A 16,877-nucleotide genomic window follows, 5' to 3' on the forward strand; every position below is an offset into this window, starting at 1 on the left:
TAATTGCTGAATGAGGCTAATGACTCCTAGGATATCTTGTGGTGATTGTTGTTTACCCAAACAAAATTTGGTTCTGAGGCAACTTGTGTATTGGCTCAGCAGAATAAAAATTGGCTTGATGTAGACTAAGAATTTGAAAAGATTCTTGGATGACCCAGAGAAGGAACTTAATCCGAGCCTCTACAAAAGCAGATGAGACTTTCTCAAGTGCACATTCACTTGTTGACTGTCTTCCCCACTCAGGCAGGCTTACTTTCTTTCCTTGGGTTACTCTCCCACACACACCTTTCCTCTTTTTTGCCTATGTCAGGTTTTAAATTGTCTGCTCCTCAAGGTAGGACCCAGCCCTCTGGTGCTGAGTGAAGTGCCAGACACATTAAATGCACATTTGTACAAATAATAATGTGTTGCAGAATTTGATCATAAGGATCTCCTTGCTTTGACCAGGTGTGGGGAACCTTTTGCCATGCATGCTGGTGCTGATGGGAGCTGTAGTTTGGCAACAACTGGAGGGCCAGAGTTTCCCCACTCCTTCTTTAAACATACAGACAGCCGCTCCAGCCTTCTCCATTGCATTGCATAACATAGTATGTAGGGGTGTGGATGTGTTAAACCTCTCTTCTTATGTTTTATGAGGGCTAGGTCACAGTGCACCTTGTCAGTGCCATCCATCCATCCATGCAAACAGTTGGCTATCTTGCCCTCGTTTTCCCAAAGAGAACTTTGGAAACTGAAGGCCAGAAATGACTGGGGTGGGCTGAGCTGGCACAAGGGTGTCTTTTTTAGACTTTTCCAGAGGTTAGTACTTTTCATCTGTTTTCTGAGGCTTTTAGTGGTTTTTAGTAGCTTTTTATAGCTTTTATTGTCTCGCTGCTGCTATTATGATTTTTATTTTATGTAAGCTTTATTGATCTCCACTCTTAGGTTTGAAATAACTTAATAATTTATTGCCTCCATTTTTGCATGTGTTTGTCCTCTCTGCAAGCTGCTTTGTATCTTTAATTTTAATAGAAGAGCAGTCTCAGATAGGTTAAATAATTGTTCGCAGTTGTCCTATTAATATCAGGAGAAGCTTGTTCGACCAGACAGCAGCCTCCCTATGTGCATATGCATTTTGGAATCCTTTCAAAATGGAGAAGGTGAACTGAGGTTGCTCTCCAATCAGAAAGTGTTCACAGAATGCCACTCTCCTGCATCAGGGTTTCATAGGGAAGCCTGTGGAAATGAGCTAAGTAGTGGGGTGATTAAGCCAAATGACATCCTATTTACTCTGAAGTAGGAAACCTCCGGTTCCCAAAATGGAAACCCAAGGTGCAGCATATTAATTTTACCAGGCCCATTTGCAAGTCTAGTGGCAAACGGAGCAGTGACGGGGTATCTTAGTGGATGGCATGTGGCAGCTGCTGTTGTTTTTCATGGGGACAGTGCTTACCAACCATTCTAGAGACTTTGAACAAAGCAGAGGTTCATGATTTGCTGTCTGTGACACTGCAGAGTTGGCCTGATGGGATGCAGCAGAGCACTTCCGAGACCAAAGGGAAAGGGGTGAATTTGAATCTTGTTTGCTATGACCATAACTGGATGCAGGTCATATGTGTGAAGCTTTTGGAGGGGTGGGGTTGTTATTTGCACTGTTGCTGTACATTACACTTGACAGAGATTTTACAGTCTACCCTGATGGTCATGTTGGCCAGTGTTCTCAATTGGTGGCCCACCCAGGGGCTCCATGGTACCATTCACACAATGAAAACCACCATAGAGACATCATTCCCCCCCCCCAAAAAAAAGCAGGGTTCCATGGCTTGGCTTTTGAAAAACAGGGGGTCTGCAGCACTGATGAAGGCAATACCAACCTAGATGGATAGGTGGTGGGACTTGGTGTGCAGCAGCTGCGATATTCCTACAATGTATGCCTGTTGAAGATTAGGGTTTGTATTGCAACACCTGCAATTCAACAACCAACTAAATTACAGAGGGAAGTATTTGGCTGTCTTCTTTCTATCCATATAGGGAAGCCTCTGGAGAAAGAAAATGCTAGACCCTGCAGCACTGCCCCAATTTGGCCCAGGGCTCTGTGCATGTCATGCCTGCGGGAAGCGTCTCTAGTCATCTCCAGTCAGCTGCAGTTGCAAATTCCCAGCCTTCAGGGGCCTTGAACAAAAGGCTCCATCCTGCATATACTCCAGTAAGGGTCAGCCCCCTCTAGGCATCTCTAGGCAGCTGCTTTGGAGCAGCATCAGGGTTGGGAGGGACTCTCCTCTAATTTGCACATTTAATCCCTACTCATTTTCATGAATGTGACAGGAAGGTGCTGAATGAACTGCTGACTACATTTCCTCTTGTGCACCATTCTCATTCCTACATCAAACGTTAAGAGTTCAGGCAGACCTTTAAAAACACACAACTGACAATGACTTCAAAATCATGAGAGTTGGGAAACATAATTAAGTTGGTCTTTTGGCTGCTTTCTACAAGCAGAAAGAACACCATGTTTATTATTCTCCTCAACACTCATGATTTCCAAGTAAACTAGTAACAGTAAAGATGTGAACTAGTATTTCCTTTTTTTCGTTAGTTTTTAAAACTTATTTAATACTAGAATCTAAAATGTAACTCGCAAGAACCTGCCCTGGGGGTGGTGTTGACTATGCATGTGTTCCATTTTGTGGGTTGGGGGTAGTGCTGCAAGCTCTAATCCAGTGTATTGATAAACTAATACTTTAACAGATGACAATTAACACTTGTGTGGGGGTGTTTCACTACTGTTTTGTTTTGGCTGTTGCCGTAATGACACTGAAGCAAATATCCAGCTGCTGGAAGTAGTTTTAATTTGAACTACAAGTTACCTTGCACTTCCTTCAGTATTTCAAATAGGGTATATATGCTGATATTTTGGTAAGCTGCACTGTGACAAATGAAAGTGAGCATTCCCTGGCTGCTGGGAGCCTTTGTTACCTTCCTGTTTCCTAATGAATTGTTCTCTCATAGAACCCCACACCCCCACCCTGCTCTGTAATCCTCATGCAAATTCATTTTGCCCTGATTGCAGGATGGGGAGCTCTGTATTAGCACACTTACTTTGCATGCAGAACGTCCCAGATTCGATTTTCAGCATCTCCAGTTATCAAAGGATCTTTGACAGTAGAGCTGGGAAGACTTCTTTCTGCCTAAAACTTGAGAGAGCTGTTCCCAGACACAGCCGAGACTTATGTACTTAAATATATTGGCCCTCTTTAGATGATCACGCTTACTAAACTGAGATACTTATGAGCACCTTTCCTTGACCTGTGATTAAACCAGGAAATCTCTAATTAATTAAACTTCATTTTGTACTTGTGTCTAAAATAAGGAAACTCTGGTTATCAGCTTCAAAACAAGCCTTAAACAAACATCATACTGTGGTTTAAGAGCCTAGCTTGTTCTGAAGTTGGCAACTATAATTTCCTGATGATCACAAAATAATAAAATATGGTTAAAGAGACATCCTAGTTGGAGCCGTGTTGAAGGTGGCCACTGAGTCAGACCATTGGCAGCTTTGTGTACAGAACCATGGGTGCTTTTAAAAAATCTTAATTCTAAGGTGCACACTCCTCCTGAATTTTGTAAGCACAGTGTTGAGTGAATTGGAGCAGTTCACAGCACCTGTGTTCCTGGCTGCTGAGAAGCTGGCACCTAAAAAGGTTTTTCCCTGGAGTAGAAAGTTTGTCCCAGTTGTGGGGGTGGAGATGGAGCTTAAAGATTGCAGCATGTCTGGAGCTGCTATCCCTATTAGGGAGTTGTAATACCCTCTTGTGGTATTGTGCCTCATTTTAACAGCTGTGGCACCTCTGCAAATGGGCCTTTTTCTGTCCTTTTTGCTAGGGGGATCTGCAATGTAGCTGAATACTTTTGGCTGCTGCATCTGTGTTCTGCGTTCACACACTGCAGAGGTGGGGCTGGTTGCATGGAGGCAATTGTTAATTGCTGCAGGTGATCAGATGTGGGTGAAGGGATGGTATGGAGTGGTTTAGGCTTCATAATGCTATACGTATACAGAAAACCATGGTCCTTGGTGCCTGTACACAGCTGAAAGAGATTGCTTATAACTAGGTAGATAGCCTATAACTGCAGTTTTGAGGGAACACACACACAAAAGTTGAATATAGTCTTGGATGCAGATGTTTCAGATGTTCAGGTTTCATGGTGTTCTTTAAAGCTATCTGGTCCTAATGGCTTGCAAGGATATGGGCAATGCCTCATGAAACCACTGAATCTGAAGTATATAAACTTTCCAGTGATCAGAGAACCATAGAAAGTGAATACATTTTATGTTGCGGGGAGGTGGGGGGCAGAGTGGCAGGATAAATTGGGCAGGATTTGATGCTTGGGCAGGATAAATTGGGCAGAATTCATGCTGAGGTGTAGAATTTATACCAGTTGCAGAATTCAGCTTCCCTTGCTGCAGAACTCTGTCTCTCTAAGTGCAGAGTACACCCAGCCCTGCCTAGAAGCTGTTTGCTCAGCCGTACCTCTGTGCAATCTCTCCTAGGCTTTCTCTCCCTTCCACTCCTTTCAAATTGGCAGCCTTTAAAAAAAAGTAAAAAAAAAAAAAATCTGCCTTGCAAACTTAGTAGGCTCTGCAGGGCTCAGTCAACAGAGTTGCCTGTCAGAGCTCCAGATCACCTGACGGCAGGTCAAAGGGGTAACGTCATCCTTTTTTCCTTTGCTTTCTCTTCCCCTCCCTGGTTCTCTCCAAAGCCCTGCCTGCCGATTGCATGGGTGGGGCAGGCAGCTTCCTGTGGGGGAGAACCTGACGTTGCTCTAACTCATTCTCTCTCACACTTTCTCTCCTCCCAAGTGAGACACAGGTTTCCTCCTACCTTCTGTCTTGAGTGGGGGGTGGGGGAGGATCTAGCAATTCGGACTTCCTTCTGGAGTAAACCTTGATTGGATTCTAGAATAACCCGTTACCTCTATTTAACTATTTGGTTTTGGGTTGTTGTTTTTTTGAGGGGTGTGTGTAAGATATTTCCCCGCCACCATCACTCAGACTTTAAAAGAGGCTTGGAGGACTTGCCAAACAACCCAGGTGCTCTCTGGCTCAGCAAGTGGGGAAATTGCGAAAGGTGTTGCCTCGCTCAGGTATCGGAGGTGGAGACTTGGGCACCGGCTGAATGAGGAAGCTCCACACTTCCTCAGTTCTGTTGCTGTACTTTGCTCCGTCAGGAAAGTTTTGGGTCAACATATGAAGGGGTAAACGCACCGTCCCAGGAAAGGATTATTCTCTCTTGAGTTTCCACGAGCTGCTGCTTTGCTCAGACTTGTTCGCAGTAATTTTGGGATACCTGCCTTATCTGTTTTCTTCACGGCTGAGAAAGCAGGCAACTGGATCCAGTCTTTTCTCCTTCTCTTTCTCATTTTTTTTTTTTTTGGCCTCTCTTGGAGCAGCGGTGGATCGATGAGGTACAGCTTGCCTCTGACTGGCAGAGGCATTACTGCGTGAGGTAGCAGAGAAGACTACGATTAATGAGTGGAGGACATAGATACGTTGTGCCTATGACAATGGGAGTAGTAAGTCTCTTGTATTACTGGGTATGGTTCGTGAGGTCCAAAATGGATCCTTATATGAGGTGGGGGATTAAGATCTGGTGATTATATGAGGAAAAACTGGTATTTTGTGGTTAGTGATCTGATGGGGGTAGGAAACTGAGTTTCCAATAGGGACTCTATTTAGAGAATGCGACCCCCCAACTCACCTTTCTTTTACACCCTGGGATAAATTGGGATCAGGCCTCAGACTCACATGCTCTCTCTTCCTCCTCACTGCAAGAGTGAGTAACTGAACAGGGAGATCCCATATGAAAAAAACTTCCTTGACCTCAGAAAGGTAAAATTCACTAATCCCAAGGGCTAGGAAGCAGGTTTTAATTCCATGCAGATTGGTAAGATTTTGGGCATGCGGTCCTTTCAGGTTGGCCCATGGTGAGTGAGGAAAGCAGACTCAAGCTGAGGCCTCATTCTTGATCTCTCTCTACCCAAGTACTGTCCTGGAAGGGTAGGGGAATATTGCTGGATCAGAACTGGCTTTGTTTTATCCCAGGAGAGACCTTCTGAATTAGACCAGCAGCCCATCCAGTCCAGCATCCTGTTCTCACAGTGGCCAACTAGATGCCCGTAGGAAGCCTGTGAACAGGAGCTGTGTGCAACAACAGCACTTTCCCTTCCTGCAGTTCCCAGTAACCGGTATTCAGAAGCATACTGCCTATAGCAGTGCAGGTAGAACATAGCCATCAGGCTTAATAGGCATTTGTAGACTTATCCTTCATGAACAGAGGCCCTTGCACAGGTTGAAAGTACCCCTCTTGGAAATGATGACTTTATTAGCTTCTAGCGACAAGGGACAGTGTGCTAGAGAACAACAGCAGTAGAGGGTTGTTGTGTTCTTCTGTCCTGCTTATGGGTTTCCCCTCAGCATCTGGTTGGTCACTGTGGAAAATGGGATGCTGCGCTTGGATAGGCCCCATGGCATAAGTGGCTGGGGAAACCCAGCTAGATGGGCGGGGTATAAATAAATAATAATTAGCAGTTCGCTCCTCTAATAATCCTAACAGAATATTAAAACATGATATGTCCTGAAATATTATGGGGCAGAAAATATCCTTCCCTTCTTGCATTTAGTGGTATCTGTTAGGCCTGAAAAAGAGTTAGCGGTGATATTATGTGGAGTTTCATTGCTAGAATCCAGTCCGGCTATCCAAATTGACTTAAGCTTTGTGCCCTTAGTTTTTCGATACTTCTCTTAGCCTTGGTACTTTTTGGTATTGTGGATTTATTGATGGATTATTCTTCATATTTTTATTTTTGTCCTTATTTTTTAAATACCTGTCAACTGTTTTGAGCAATATGTTTGTGGTGGAAAAAACAGGATATACATTTTTGGATAAAATAAATAAATCAGATTTTCACATAATGGGTAAACTCGGATCACAGTTTATTTCAGGATACTGGTGTAAGTGACTTAACTGCATGACTTCAGGCATCTGACTTTTTTTTAAATCTTACTCTGAACATAATTTTTATTTTACTTATTTAATAAAATTTCTATACTGCTTGATTGTAGTAAAACCTCTAAGCCATTTTACAATAAATATTCCAATTTACAAGAAATGTTTAAACTAATTAAAAGCATTTAAAAATAATGACAATTAACAGTAAATTAATATTAAAACATGCCATCATTAACATGTCCGGATAGGCTTGCCCAAACAAAAATGTTTTAAGCAGATACCGAAAAGAGTACAGCGAAGGTGCATGCATGATATCAACAGGCAGGGGATTCTAAATAAGAGCTATGAGCCAGTTAAATCATTTTTGTTGATTTTAAACTGTTTTTTAATTGATAAAATAATTTAATTTGGATGTTACCACAACCTGTGTTGTTGATAGCTAGCGAGCAAAAGGGAGTGTTTAAGGAGTAAAGTGCAATTTAATAAACAAAAGCTGCCACTCAGTCATTTATTTATTTTAGAAGGAAGATTGTTTTTAATCTGTTGATTAAAGCTTAAACAACAAAGAGTCTTGTGGCAACTTAAATGACTTAAACAAATGTAATATGGCGTAAGCTTATGTGTACTAGAGCTTATACCATAATTTTATTAGTCTTGTTAAGGTGCCAAAGGGCATTCTTGGTTTTGCTGCAACGGACTAGGCTTGACATTCCTCTGAAAAGTTATATTACAAAGAATGATCTATTAAGTTGGGAGAGGGAGAGCAGCATTTTAAAAAGGTTTGAATGATGAGCTGGTTCAAGAAGAGATAATTAGAACAATGTGTTTGATTTTGACCTCTGTGCTCCTCGTGGTCTTGAGCCTGTTAGATGATCATAAAGCTCTTAACTTCCTTTCCTGATCATGGCCTAGTTCTTGCTAGGTAATGCTATACCTTGAGCATCTCTCTTCAGAGATACATGGGATTGGATGGCTCCTCCATATTACATATAATGGGGAAATCTCTGCAAATAGAAAACTAACTTGTTAGGAGATGGGCAGGTGCTAGGAATCACAAAAGCTATTGGACTATTGCTTGTGGTATTCCCATAACCATCTGGTTAGCCACTGTGAGAACAGGATGTTGGACTAGATTGGTCTCTGGGCCTGATCCAGAAGTCTTACGGCACGACTGAAAACATTCCCTGCTACATTTTCTGCCCAAATTACCACAGTAGCTCTTGTTTCTTTCTGGAACGATTAGGACTGCCATTGCCACCCTCCGCTCCAGATTTTGAGAGGTGGATTCTTCAAGATAGGTCTTTGTACAACGTGGGGTGCTAGCTTCTCCACAGAGCAAGCACTTTCCTCTGTGGCGCAAGCACTTTGAAGATAAGAAGAACCTTGCTGCTGGATTAGGCCCAAGGCCCATGTCCAACATCCTGTTCTCAGAATGCCCAGCAAGCAAGACCTAAGCGCCACTGTGCTCTCACCACTTTTGATTCCCTAGCACCAGGTATTCTGAGGCTCACTCCAACAGTGGAGGTGGAAGATAGCCACAGTGGCTAGTAGCTATTGCTAGCTTTATCTTCCATGAATGTATCCAATCCTTTAAAGTCTGTAGGCATCACTACATCTTGTGGGAGCAAATTCAATAGTTTAACTATACAACGTGTGAAATAGTACTTTTTCTTATCCTAAATCTTCCAGCGTTCAGCTTCATTGAATGGGCCAAGGTTCTGGTGTTACAAGAGGGAGAAAAACTTCTCCCTATCCACTTTCCCCATACCAGACCACTATGTCTCAACAGCAGAAATGGTTCCTCTTCTCCATGCTTTCTGCAGACCTTTGTCAACAAGAGTGAATGGTCTTGTTTGCCTCTCCTTGCTCTTGTGGCTTAGACTTAGCTCATACACTGGGAACAAGTGAAATAGGATATTCATGGGTTTCCATGGATGCATTTTCTGCTTTGAGAGCAGCCTGCTTGTCCTTTCTGTGACTTAAAAAAAGCTAGGAGAATTAGGATGAAACCCCTCTTGTTGCTAATTTAGGAGAGAAAGGGATGGGCAACCCATGCTCTGCTCTTGGTTAAGTCACACTTGGGTCATTCCACATCAAATCAATGTGAAAAACAGGGGTTTCGTCACCCACCGTCTCGGTTTTTTGATGAAACTTGGTGTATGCCCTTCCCTTATGGTTGAAAGAAACCCCCTTAATTTATTTTCGTCTATCTCACTTCAAAGTTTCGTGAAATCTGCACTTCAAAGTTTTGTGAAATCTGTGTTTCTGTCCCTCTTGAGATCCTCAGCCTTGTGTACATTTTATTTTTTTCTCCATAACCAATGATCAGATCTCTTTGGAATTGTACACAGAGCTCAATAACATGATGAGGATTTCAGGGAAATATACACCAGCACTCAAAAGATTTTATAAATGCCTTAAAAAAATTATAAATGTAGTTTTTTGGGTGGAAAAACTAGGTTTAGAAAACCTAAATTTTCAGTGTGTGGGCATGATGGAATCAAAAGTTTTGATGGTGAAAATTATTGCAAAGGCATGCTGTTTCTCGACAAAGAATGAAATGCAGATTTCACAAAACTTTGAAGTGCTATAAAATTAAAACAGTTCGAGATAGAGGAAAAAAATTTTAAGGGGTTTCTTTCAACCATAAAGGAAGGGTGTACACCAAGTACCTCAAAATTGAACTAATGTGGAATAACCCACTTGGCCCATGGAGTCCTGATTCCATAGTATTTGGGAGTTGCTTAATACATTAGGACCATAAGGCTGTCCCAAGATACCACCACTCCAACCCATGTAGTAGGACAGATGCTCAGTTTTCTTCTTTCTATGGGAAAGGAGGATGGTGATCTGAAAGTGAAAGATTGTACACCAACTCACCGTATTTTTTGCTCCATAAGACGCACTTTTCCCCTCCTAAAAGGTAAGGATAAATGTGTGTGCGTCTTATGGAGCAAATGCAGGCTGCACAGCTATCCCAGAAAACAGAACAGTGAGAGGGATCGCTGCACAGCGCTCCCTCTTGCTGTTCTAGCTTCTGGCTTAGCTGCGCGCAGCCTCTTCAAGGCAGCGGGGAGCCTTCATCCCGCTGCCCTGAAGAGGCTGCGCAGCTATCCCAGAAGCTAGAAGAGCAAGAGTGATCTTGCTCTTCTGGCTTTGGGGATAGCCACGCAAAGCCTCTTGAGCACAGCGGGAGCGCTCCTGCCTCTTCGCTCAAGAGGCTTTGCGTTGCTTTCTTGTTTTCCTCCTCTAAAAACTAGGTGTGTCTTATGGTCGGGTTCGTCTTATAGAGCGAAAAAGACAGTATTTTTCATAGTCCGATCGCTCCCTGTTGAGGTTTATGGCTTACAGCAACTGCTCCCCTCTACAAAGGGGGTGGGTACTAGAGGTTAATGAATTCTGATGGAATCTAGTGAGTTTTCTGGATGGTTTGACTGGCAGTTCTTTCAAATTCCTGGTCACTCTGTGGAATGCAGAGATTACTCGAGTGGTTGTCGAGCTAAGCTGAACGCTACACCTGAGCTGAGGGCATTGAAGCAGGTTGAAAGATGGCATGAACACATCTGGATAAGATTTCATGATGAGTTCGACCGAACACAAGAGCTAATTATCAAGCCTTCTCTGTAGTGATGGTGAAGTAGCCATTTTTCTACACCATAATTGCATTCCCACAAAGGCATCCTGTGGAGCTTTTCCAAATGGTTTTGAGTCTTTTGAAATCTGATTTGATAGATTTGGTGGAATCCCAGTACTGTAGTTCTTTGTGATGTGTTTGCAAGAGACTTTGAGAACAAAATTGTCTGTATCCACCAATTTTCAGACCTCACAATTGTCTTGCTGGATAACGTTTACCTTTTAGGGCCTGTGGATGTGGCCCTTGCCTATCCTAGCTAACTGCATCAAGCAGAGGGGGGGGGGGTGACTGGTTGAGTGCAGGAAGTAGCAAATTCCTTGTTAACAGAGGGTGTATTCCCAGCCTCCTTTATTCCCAGACAATAGTGTTACTATTCCTAAAAAGTTTCATTGGGCCCAGAAGTTCTGAACAACTGTGGGCCAATTGCTAACACTCCCTTCCCGGACATAGTGTTCAAGCAGTAGTTGCCAGCCGTCTCCAGACACTCTTAGATGAAACTCATTTTCTAGGTCCATTTCAGTTGAGGTTTTGGCTTGGTTTTAGAAATAAAACTGCCTGGGTCACTCTGTAGCATGACTTTTGCTCAAAGTGAGATGGAGGTGCAACCCTACTGATTCTCTTGATCCCTCAATCAATCATGGTATCATTCTGGAGAGCTTGTCCAAATTGGGTGTGGGTGGCACTGCTCTTCTGTAGTTTTACTGTGTAGCAACTGCTTACAGAAGTGGTGCTGTGGATATCTCTATAACTCTGTGGCATTCAGGCTTCAGGTGACATAAACATCAAACCACCAAGTGTGCTTACTGATCATAACATTTGGGCCTCAAGTCAGTACTTGAGAAAATAGTCTGCTCCAGTTTGTGGTGCTTTGTGGGCTGCCCAATTTGATTCAGGATCCATCAGTCTATTTCATTCCATCACCTCTCATTCACTCATAGGATTTGGGTTTTTGTTTTTTAAAGGCTGTAACTTCTCTTTGTTTTTGACCAAAGTCAATGGAATTTGCAGGTAAACTAGCCCATAAAAGGTAAAGGTAAAGGTACCCCTGCCCGTACGGGTCAGTCTTGACAGACTCTAGGGTTGTGCGCTCATCTCACTCTAGAGGGCGGGAGCCAGCGCTATCCGCAGACACTTCCGGGTCACGTGGCCAGCGTGACAAAGCTGCTCTGGCGAGCCGGCACCAGAGCAGCACACAGAACGCCGTTTACCTTCCTGCTATAAAGGGGTACCTATTTATCTACTTGCACTTAAGGGTGCTTTTGAACTGCTAGGTGGGCAGGAGCTGGGACCGAACAACGGGAGCTCACCCCGCCGCGGGGATTCGAACCGCTGACCATGCGATCGGCAAGTCCTAGGCGCTGAGGTTTTACCCACAGTCCCGTAACTAGCCCATAGTTAGTGGGGAAAAAGCTACCAAATTGCAGGCAAATAGCTCAAGGGGCTTTCGCACTAGCCATATTTTTAAAGTTGATTCAAGGTGGAGAGAACTAAAAGGGATTCATTTTTCAGATAAAATTATTCCCTCTGCTGTCTAAACATATCAGTCACAGTGGAGCTCTCCCTCAGCTCTCTTTCCTCTCTATTGTTTGCTCTCTGTTCCTTCATCACCACCACCCTCATGTTATGGAAAGCTTAGGGATCATACTTTCACTTTCTCTGCAACTTTTTGCTATTGTTTGGATCACCAAAGCACCACAGGAGGTCTTGCTTCAACCTGTGCCACTCATACGGATTTCATTTTGCCTCTGAGAAGCCAAGGACACCCCCCCCCATACAGACATATCCCCAGGATTTGCCTTAATCTGATGCACAACCCTGTACTACATTAGATCATTTAGGGATTTGGAATGCAGTTGGCACCTAACTCTATTTCTCTTATTTATCTAATTGGCTGAGATGGTGGATATGCTAAATTAAATCCTAGGCATGGTAATGGGGTGGATGAAGGCCAATAAACTGATGTTCAGTCCAGACAAGGCAGAGGTACTGTTAGTCCACTTTTGCACTGGTGAATGGTGTTCAACCTGTTCAGCAGGAGGCTATACTCTCCCCTAAAAGGGGAGCGGTTCATAGTTGAGGTGCTCATTGTTCCGTCTTTGTCACAATGCCCTCCGTGGCTCAGAGTACCTTGTTCTAGCTGAGGCTGCTGCACCAGGCATGACTGTACCGGGACCAAAAGAGATCCTTGCTTCAGTGTTCCACGCCCTGTAAACCTTCTCTTTGGATTACTGCAATGTGCTGTGTCTAGGGCGGCCTTTGAAACTGGTTTGGAACGTTACACTGCTGCATAATGCCAGTGTGAGGGTAGTGACTCTCTCACACAGGGCTGTGAGGATAATTGAAGTAATAAGGGGACAGGTGAGGGAAAAAGACCTCCTTGGAAAGTTTTCTTTTAAAAGCAGCTGTTTTAAAATTATGGGACAAAGATTAAACTCACCTGGACTCAAAACAAAAAGGTGCACTACCTCAGCCTGCTAAAGGAAGTGTTTGGAGGGAAATTGAAATACCTGCTTCAAACCGTCCACCTTCTTTTACTTGGAAGGAAAGCTGCAAACAACAAAGGAAACTATTCACTAACGCTTTAAAAGGCACTGTTAACTGAGCCAATGTACCTTATCAATTAGGATTGTTTGGTTTGTTTGATCTGTATTTGTTTGTGCTTTTCTAAGCAAAGAGGGAGGGAAGAACCATGTTCAGCGCCACCTTGAGTTTCTTGGAGGAAAGATGGGAGAAATGTAATAAACAGGTGCTATAAACATACTTAATACTTGCACTTGTATCCCACCCACCAATTTCATGATGTTTACAAAACTGATAAATGCCTATAAAATAAAATCACAACATCATTTAAAATAGAGTTAGAATGCAAAAAAATTAAAATCCCAGAAGCATCACATCAGTTTCCAGCAAAAGCCTGAGAGAATTGGTACGTTTTTAATCCATATCAAAAGATGACCAGCTGAGGATGCCTGTTATACCTCAGGAGGGAGGGAATTCTGTGGCTGAAATGCCAGTCATGGAGAAGGCCCCGTGCGACATAACCACACACTGAGCCACGTCTTATCAGCAGAACTACATGAAAGGCATTTCCTGATGATCTTAATGCACAGGCAGGCTAATACAGAGAGAGGGCCTCATTCATGTACAGTATATGGATCCCAAGGTGTCATACATGAAAGTTAACACTTTTCAGTTCGGTTTGGTAATGTATAAGCATCCATTTTAGCATGAGAGAGAGAGAGCAGATTTATTACCATCGGAAAACATCAACCCCACAACATGGCTCTGCTGCTCTCTTGCAGGGATGGAGGAACTTGGTGACCTCCAGGTGATGTTGGACTAAAGACCCCATCAGTCCCAGGCAGCATGGCCAATCTTCATCATCACCTGGAGGGAAATGGATTTCCCATCCTTGCTTTAACTTAGTTAAGGTGGCCTTTGCTTTCCATTTTCTGCCTGTGGGGCTCCCACTGCACTGCTCATTTCACAGAACCATCTTTTTGCTTGAGATTGGGAATGGGCGGAACCCCAGTGATAGGGCCCCAGATGTAATCCCCGGTAGTGTCTCCAGTCAGGGCTGGGAGAGTCTTCTGTCTGAAATCCCGAAGAGCCACTTTCAGCCAGCCTAGACAGTATTGAGCTAGATTGACCAAAGGTCCGACTTGGTATAAGGCAGCTTCCTATCCCACCAGATTCCCTTTAGGATAACTTGTTTACGGTGTTAGAAACTTAGATATGAAAGCTAAGAGCTAAATGGCACCTTAAACCTAGGTTATGGGCGCCACAATGGAATGTCTAGGCACACTTTTTTATTAAAAGAATACAAAGCTGAAAATGAATGAACTGCAGCTAAAATACTATGTTCCTTTTTCACATGGTCTAGTCCTTCCCCTGCCCACTCCCCTAATATTCTTAAGAGGGTCTCTTCTCCAGTCTTCAGAGAGTAGCTGGAAGTGGGGAGGCAGAAAAAGGTCCTCCTTTCCTTCCACTCCGCATACAAGCCCTGGATTCTCCCTGCACTCCCTTTCCTTCACATAAATGTATCTTTTTGGCACTACAATTAGCACATATTAAAGGCCTATACAACTGATGGCAGAGACACCCGCCTTGAGTGTCCAGTTCGCAAACCTAAGTCTTAAGGGTCCTTCAATGATTCCACTCCAAAATTGGTTTTGATTTTAAGAGAGTCTGAGGTAGATAACACTTTAACATGCACTTCTTGAACCATCATAACTAACTGGCTAGTATATTTCAAATTAAAAGCACAGCATACATTAAAAGTGCATTTAAACAAGGCAATTGAAACCTAAACAAAACATGTTGGGTTGAAAAGAAAAGAAAAGAAAGTTTTCAGGTCCCCAATCCATGCACGTTTTACTTGGGAGGAAGCCCCACTGAACTTGGTTGGGTTTTACTTCCAAGTAACAGTGGCAATTTTAATCTGAAATCTTAGGCACAGTACTGTGTCCAAACCTCAGAAACTGCTCGCGTTTATGAAATTCCCTGTCACAAAACGCGCCCAGAACAATGGGAGTTTTGAATGCTGCTTCTTTAGTGGCAGCCCACATTTTAATATCTACGGAATAGGTTCCCCTGAAGGTGCAGTCACGTGAAGTCCCCATGCCTCTAGTCCTGCTCTCAGGAGTCGAGATTTGGTTGTTGTCGATGTTTTGTGTTCCTTTTCCTCCTTCCGTACCCAGACATGAGTGTAAATTATAAATGAGTGATGCAGTGTTTGATTCTGCTCCTCCAGGGTGCCTTTTGGAATGGTGGCTCAGCTGTTGCAGTGAGCCCAAGAGAGCAACAGCCCAGAGTGTCCTTGGGAAAGCAAGTCAAATGTGGGGTGCAGTGCCAGAGCAGAAAGCATTTTTTCCGTTTTGCCAGGCCTGTCTGCATTCTGCACATCTGCAGGCTCACTGCACAAAATTCAAGACCTGCTCTGAGGTGCAGAGATTTGCACGGCTGCATTTCAGTGGTCATGATTTTTAAACGGGTTGAAAATCTGGCCAGTGGGAATGTTGTGGGCATGCTCAGCCTGGTCTCAATCAGGCACTTTTAAGTCATAGTCCAATTATCCTGTAACCACTTTAAAAAACCAACACCCCCCCCACCCTGAAGTGTTGTGAGATGCTGTCCTCAGTCAACATTCATGTTGTCAAGTCTGGGTGAGTCTTCGAGCTCCCTGCTACTTGCTGCAGCTAGGGCTGTCCTCTCTGGTCACTGTCAAGTCAGGAATACTTCTTGCAGTCAGTGGAGTGCAAACAGAGCTCTGTTTCCTCTTGCTAGGAAGAGTGCAAACAAATGCCCTGTGCCAGTGGCTTCACATAGGATGACAAAAAATGGAAGGAATCAAACACACTCATATAAAGTACTGTTGATTTTTGAAATTCTATTGATTGTCTTTGAACTCTTTTCTTTTAATGTGGTGGGTTTTAAAAAAACCACCCACCCATCCCAAAAAGCGAACTTCTGCCCTTGTGTGAGATAAAATTAGCTTGGGAGATGTTGCAAGCAAGTGCTTTGATGGGGGGCTCCGGACCCAAAGGTGTGGTTGGCAAGGCCATCCAGAGATGGAGCTCTGGAGGTTTCAGTTTTGAGGACAGATTCAGAAATAGGATTGGGGAGGAGATTGGTAGGTGGAATAGATGGAAGCAAAGATTGTTTTGACTGCAAGCTCCTTAAGACTATCTCTCCTTTTCTTTTTACTTCTCTTGCTTTGTTAATTGGATGTGTGGAGGCACTTCTCCATGTTCCTCTCCTAGGAAAACTTGCTTTACAGAGCCTTCTCTGTGGTGTCGCCTCTTGTGGAATACCATCCTCTTGCAAACACTAACATAGTTATTTTGACATCAAGATAACACTTTGAAGATCCTTTTGCCAGTCAGCATAGGCAATGCTGAGCTTGGTCTGACTCAAGATATGTCAGTTTCCTAGGTTCCAGTATAATACAGTCCTCCATTCAGACCCACAAAGACTAGAATCTTAGTTTACTTTTGTGGGCGGGTCATAGCTCAGTGGTAGAGCATCTGGCAAGTGGTCCAAGGTTCAGTCCCTGGGATCTCCAAGTAGGTCTGAGAGTGTCCCCTCCCTGAAACCCTGGAAAGCTGCTGCCAATCAGTGTAGACAGTACTGCCTGTACATGGACCAGTGGTCTGACTCTGTATAAGGCAGCTTCCTATGATGCTAAGCTTGGTCTGTTATCGCTGTATGCTGGTTATAAATTTTGTGCGAACTCTGCCCTGGTATCTGTACTGATG

The 16,877-nt window shown here is 43.6% G+C and overlaps 1 protein-coding gene across 8 annotated transcripts in view; it reads left to right on the forward strand.

The window, feature by feature from the left end:
• The window catches only part of MARK2 (microtubule affinity regulating kinase 2), a 118,085-nt gene that overhangs the window by 57,404 nt on the left and 43,804 nt on the right, over positions 1-16,877 (forward strand). Inside the window, exon 1 of one of the 8 annotated variants that reach the window (XM_081174055.1) lies at positions 4,850-5,550. The exons of the other annotated variants lie outside the window; for them this stretch is intronic. Coding sequence (XP_081030181.1) covers positions 5,506-5,550 — 45 coding nt within the window. The 5' untranslated portion in view covers positions 4,850-5,505. Of the gene's footprint in view, positions 1-4,849; positions 5,551-16,877 lie in introns of those variants that run through there. 8 annotated transcript variants of the gene reach the window in all.

Source organism: Podarcis bocagei, assembly GCF_964188305.1.
Source record: "Podarcis bocagei genome assembly, chromosome: 16".
Classification (NCBI taxonomy): domain Eukaryota; kingdom Metazoa; phylum Chordata; class Lepidosauria; order Squamata; family Lacertidae; genus Podarcis; species Podarcis bocagei.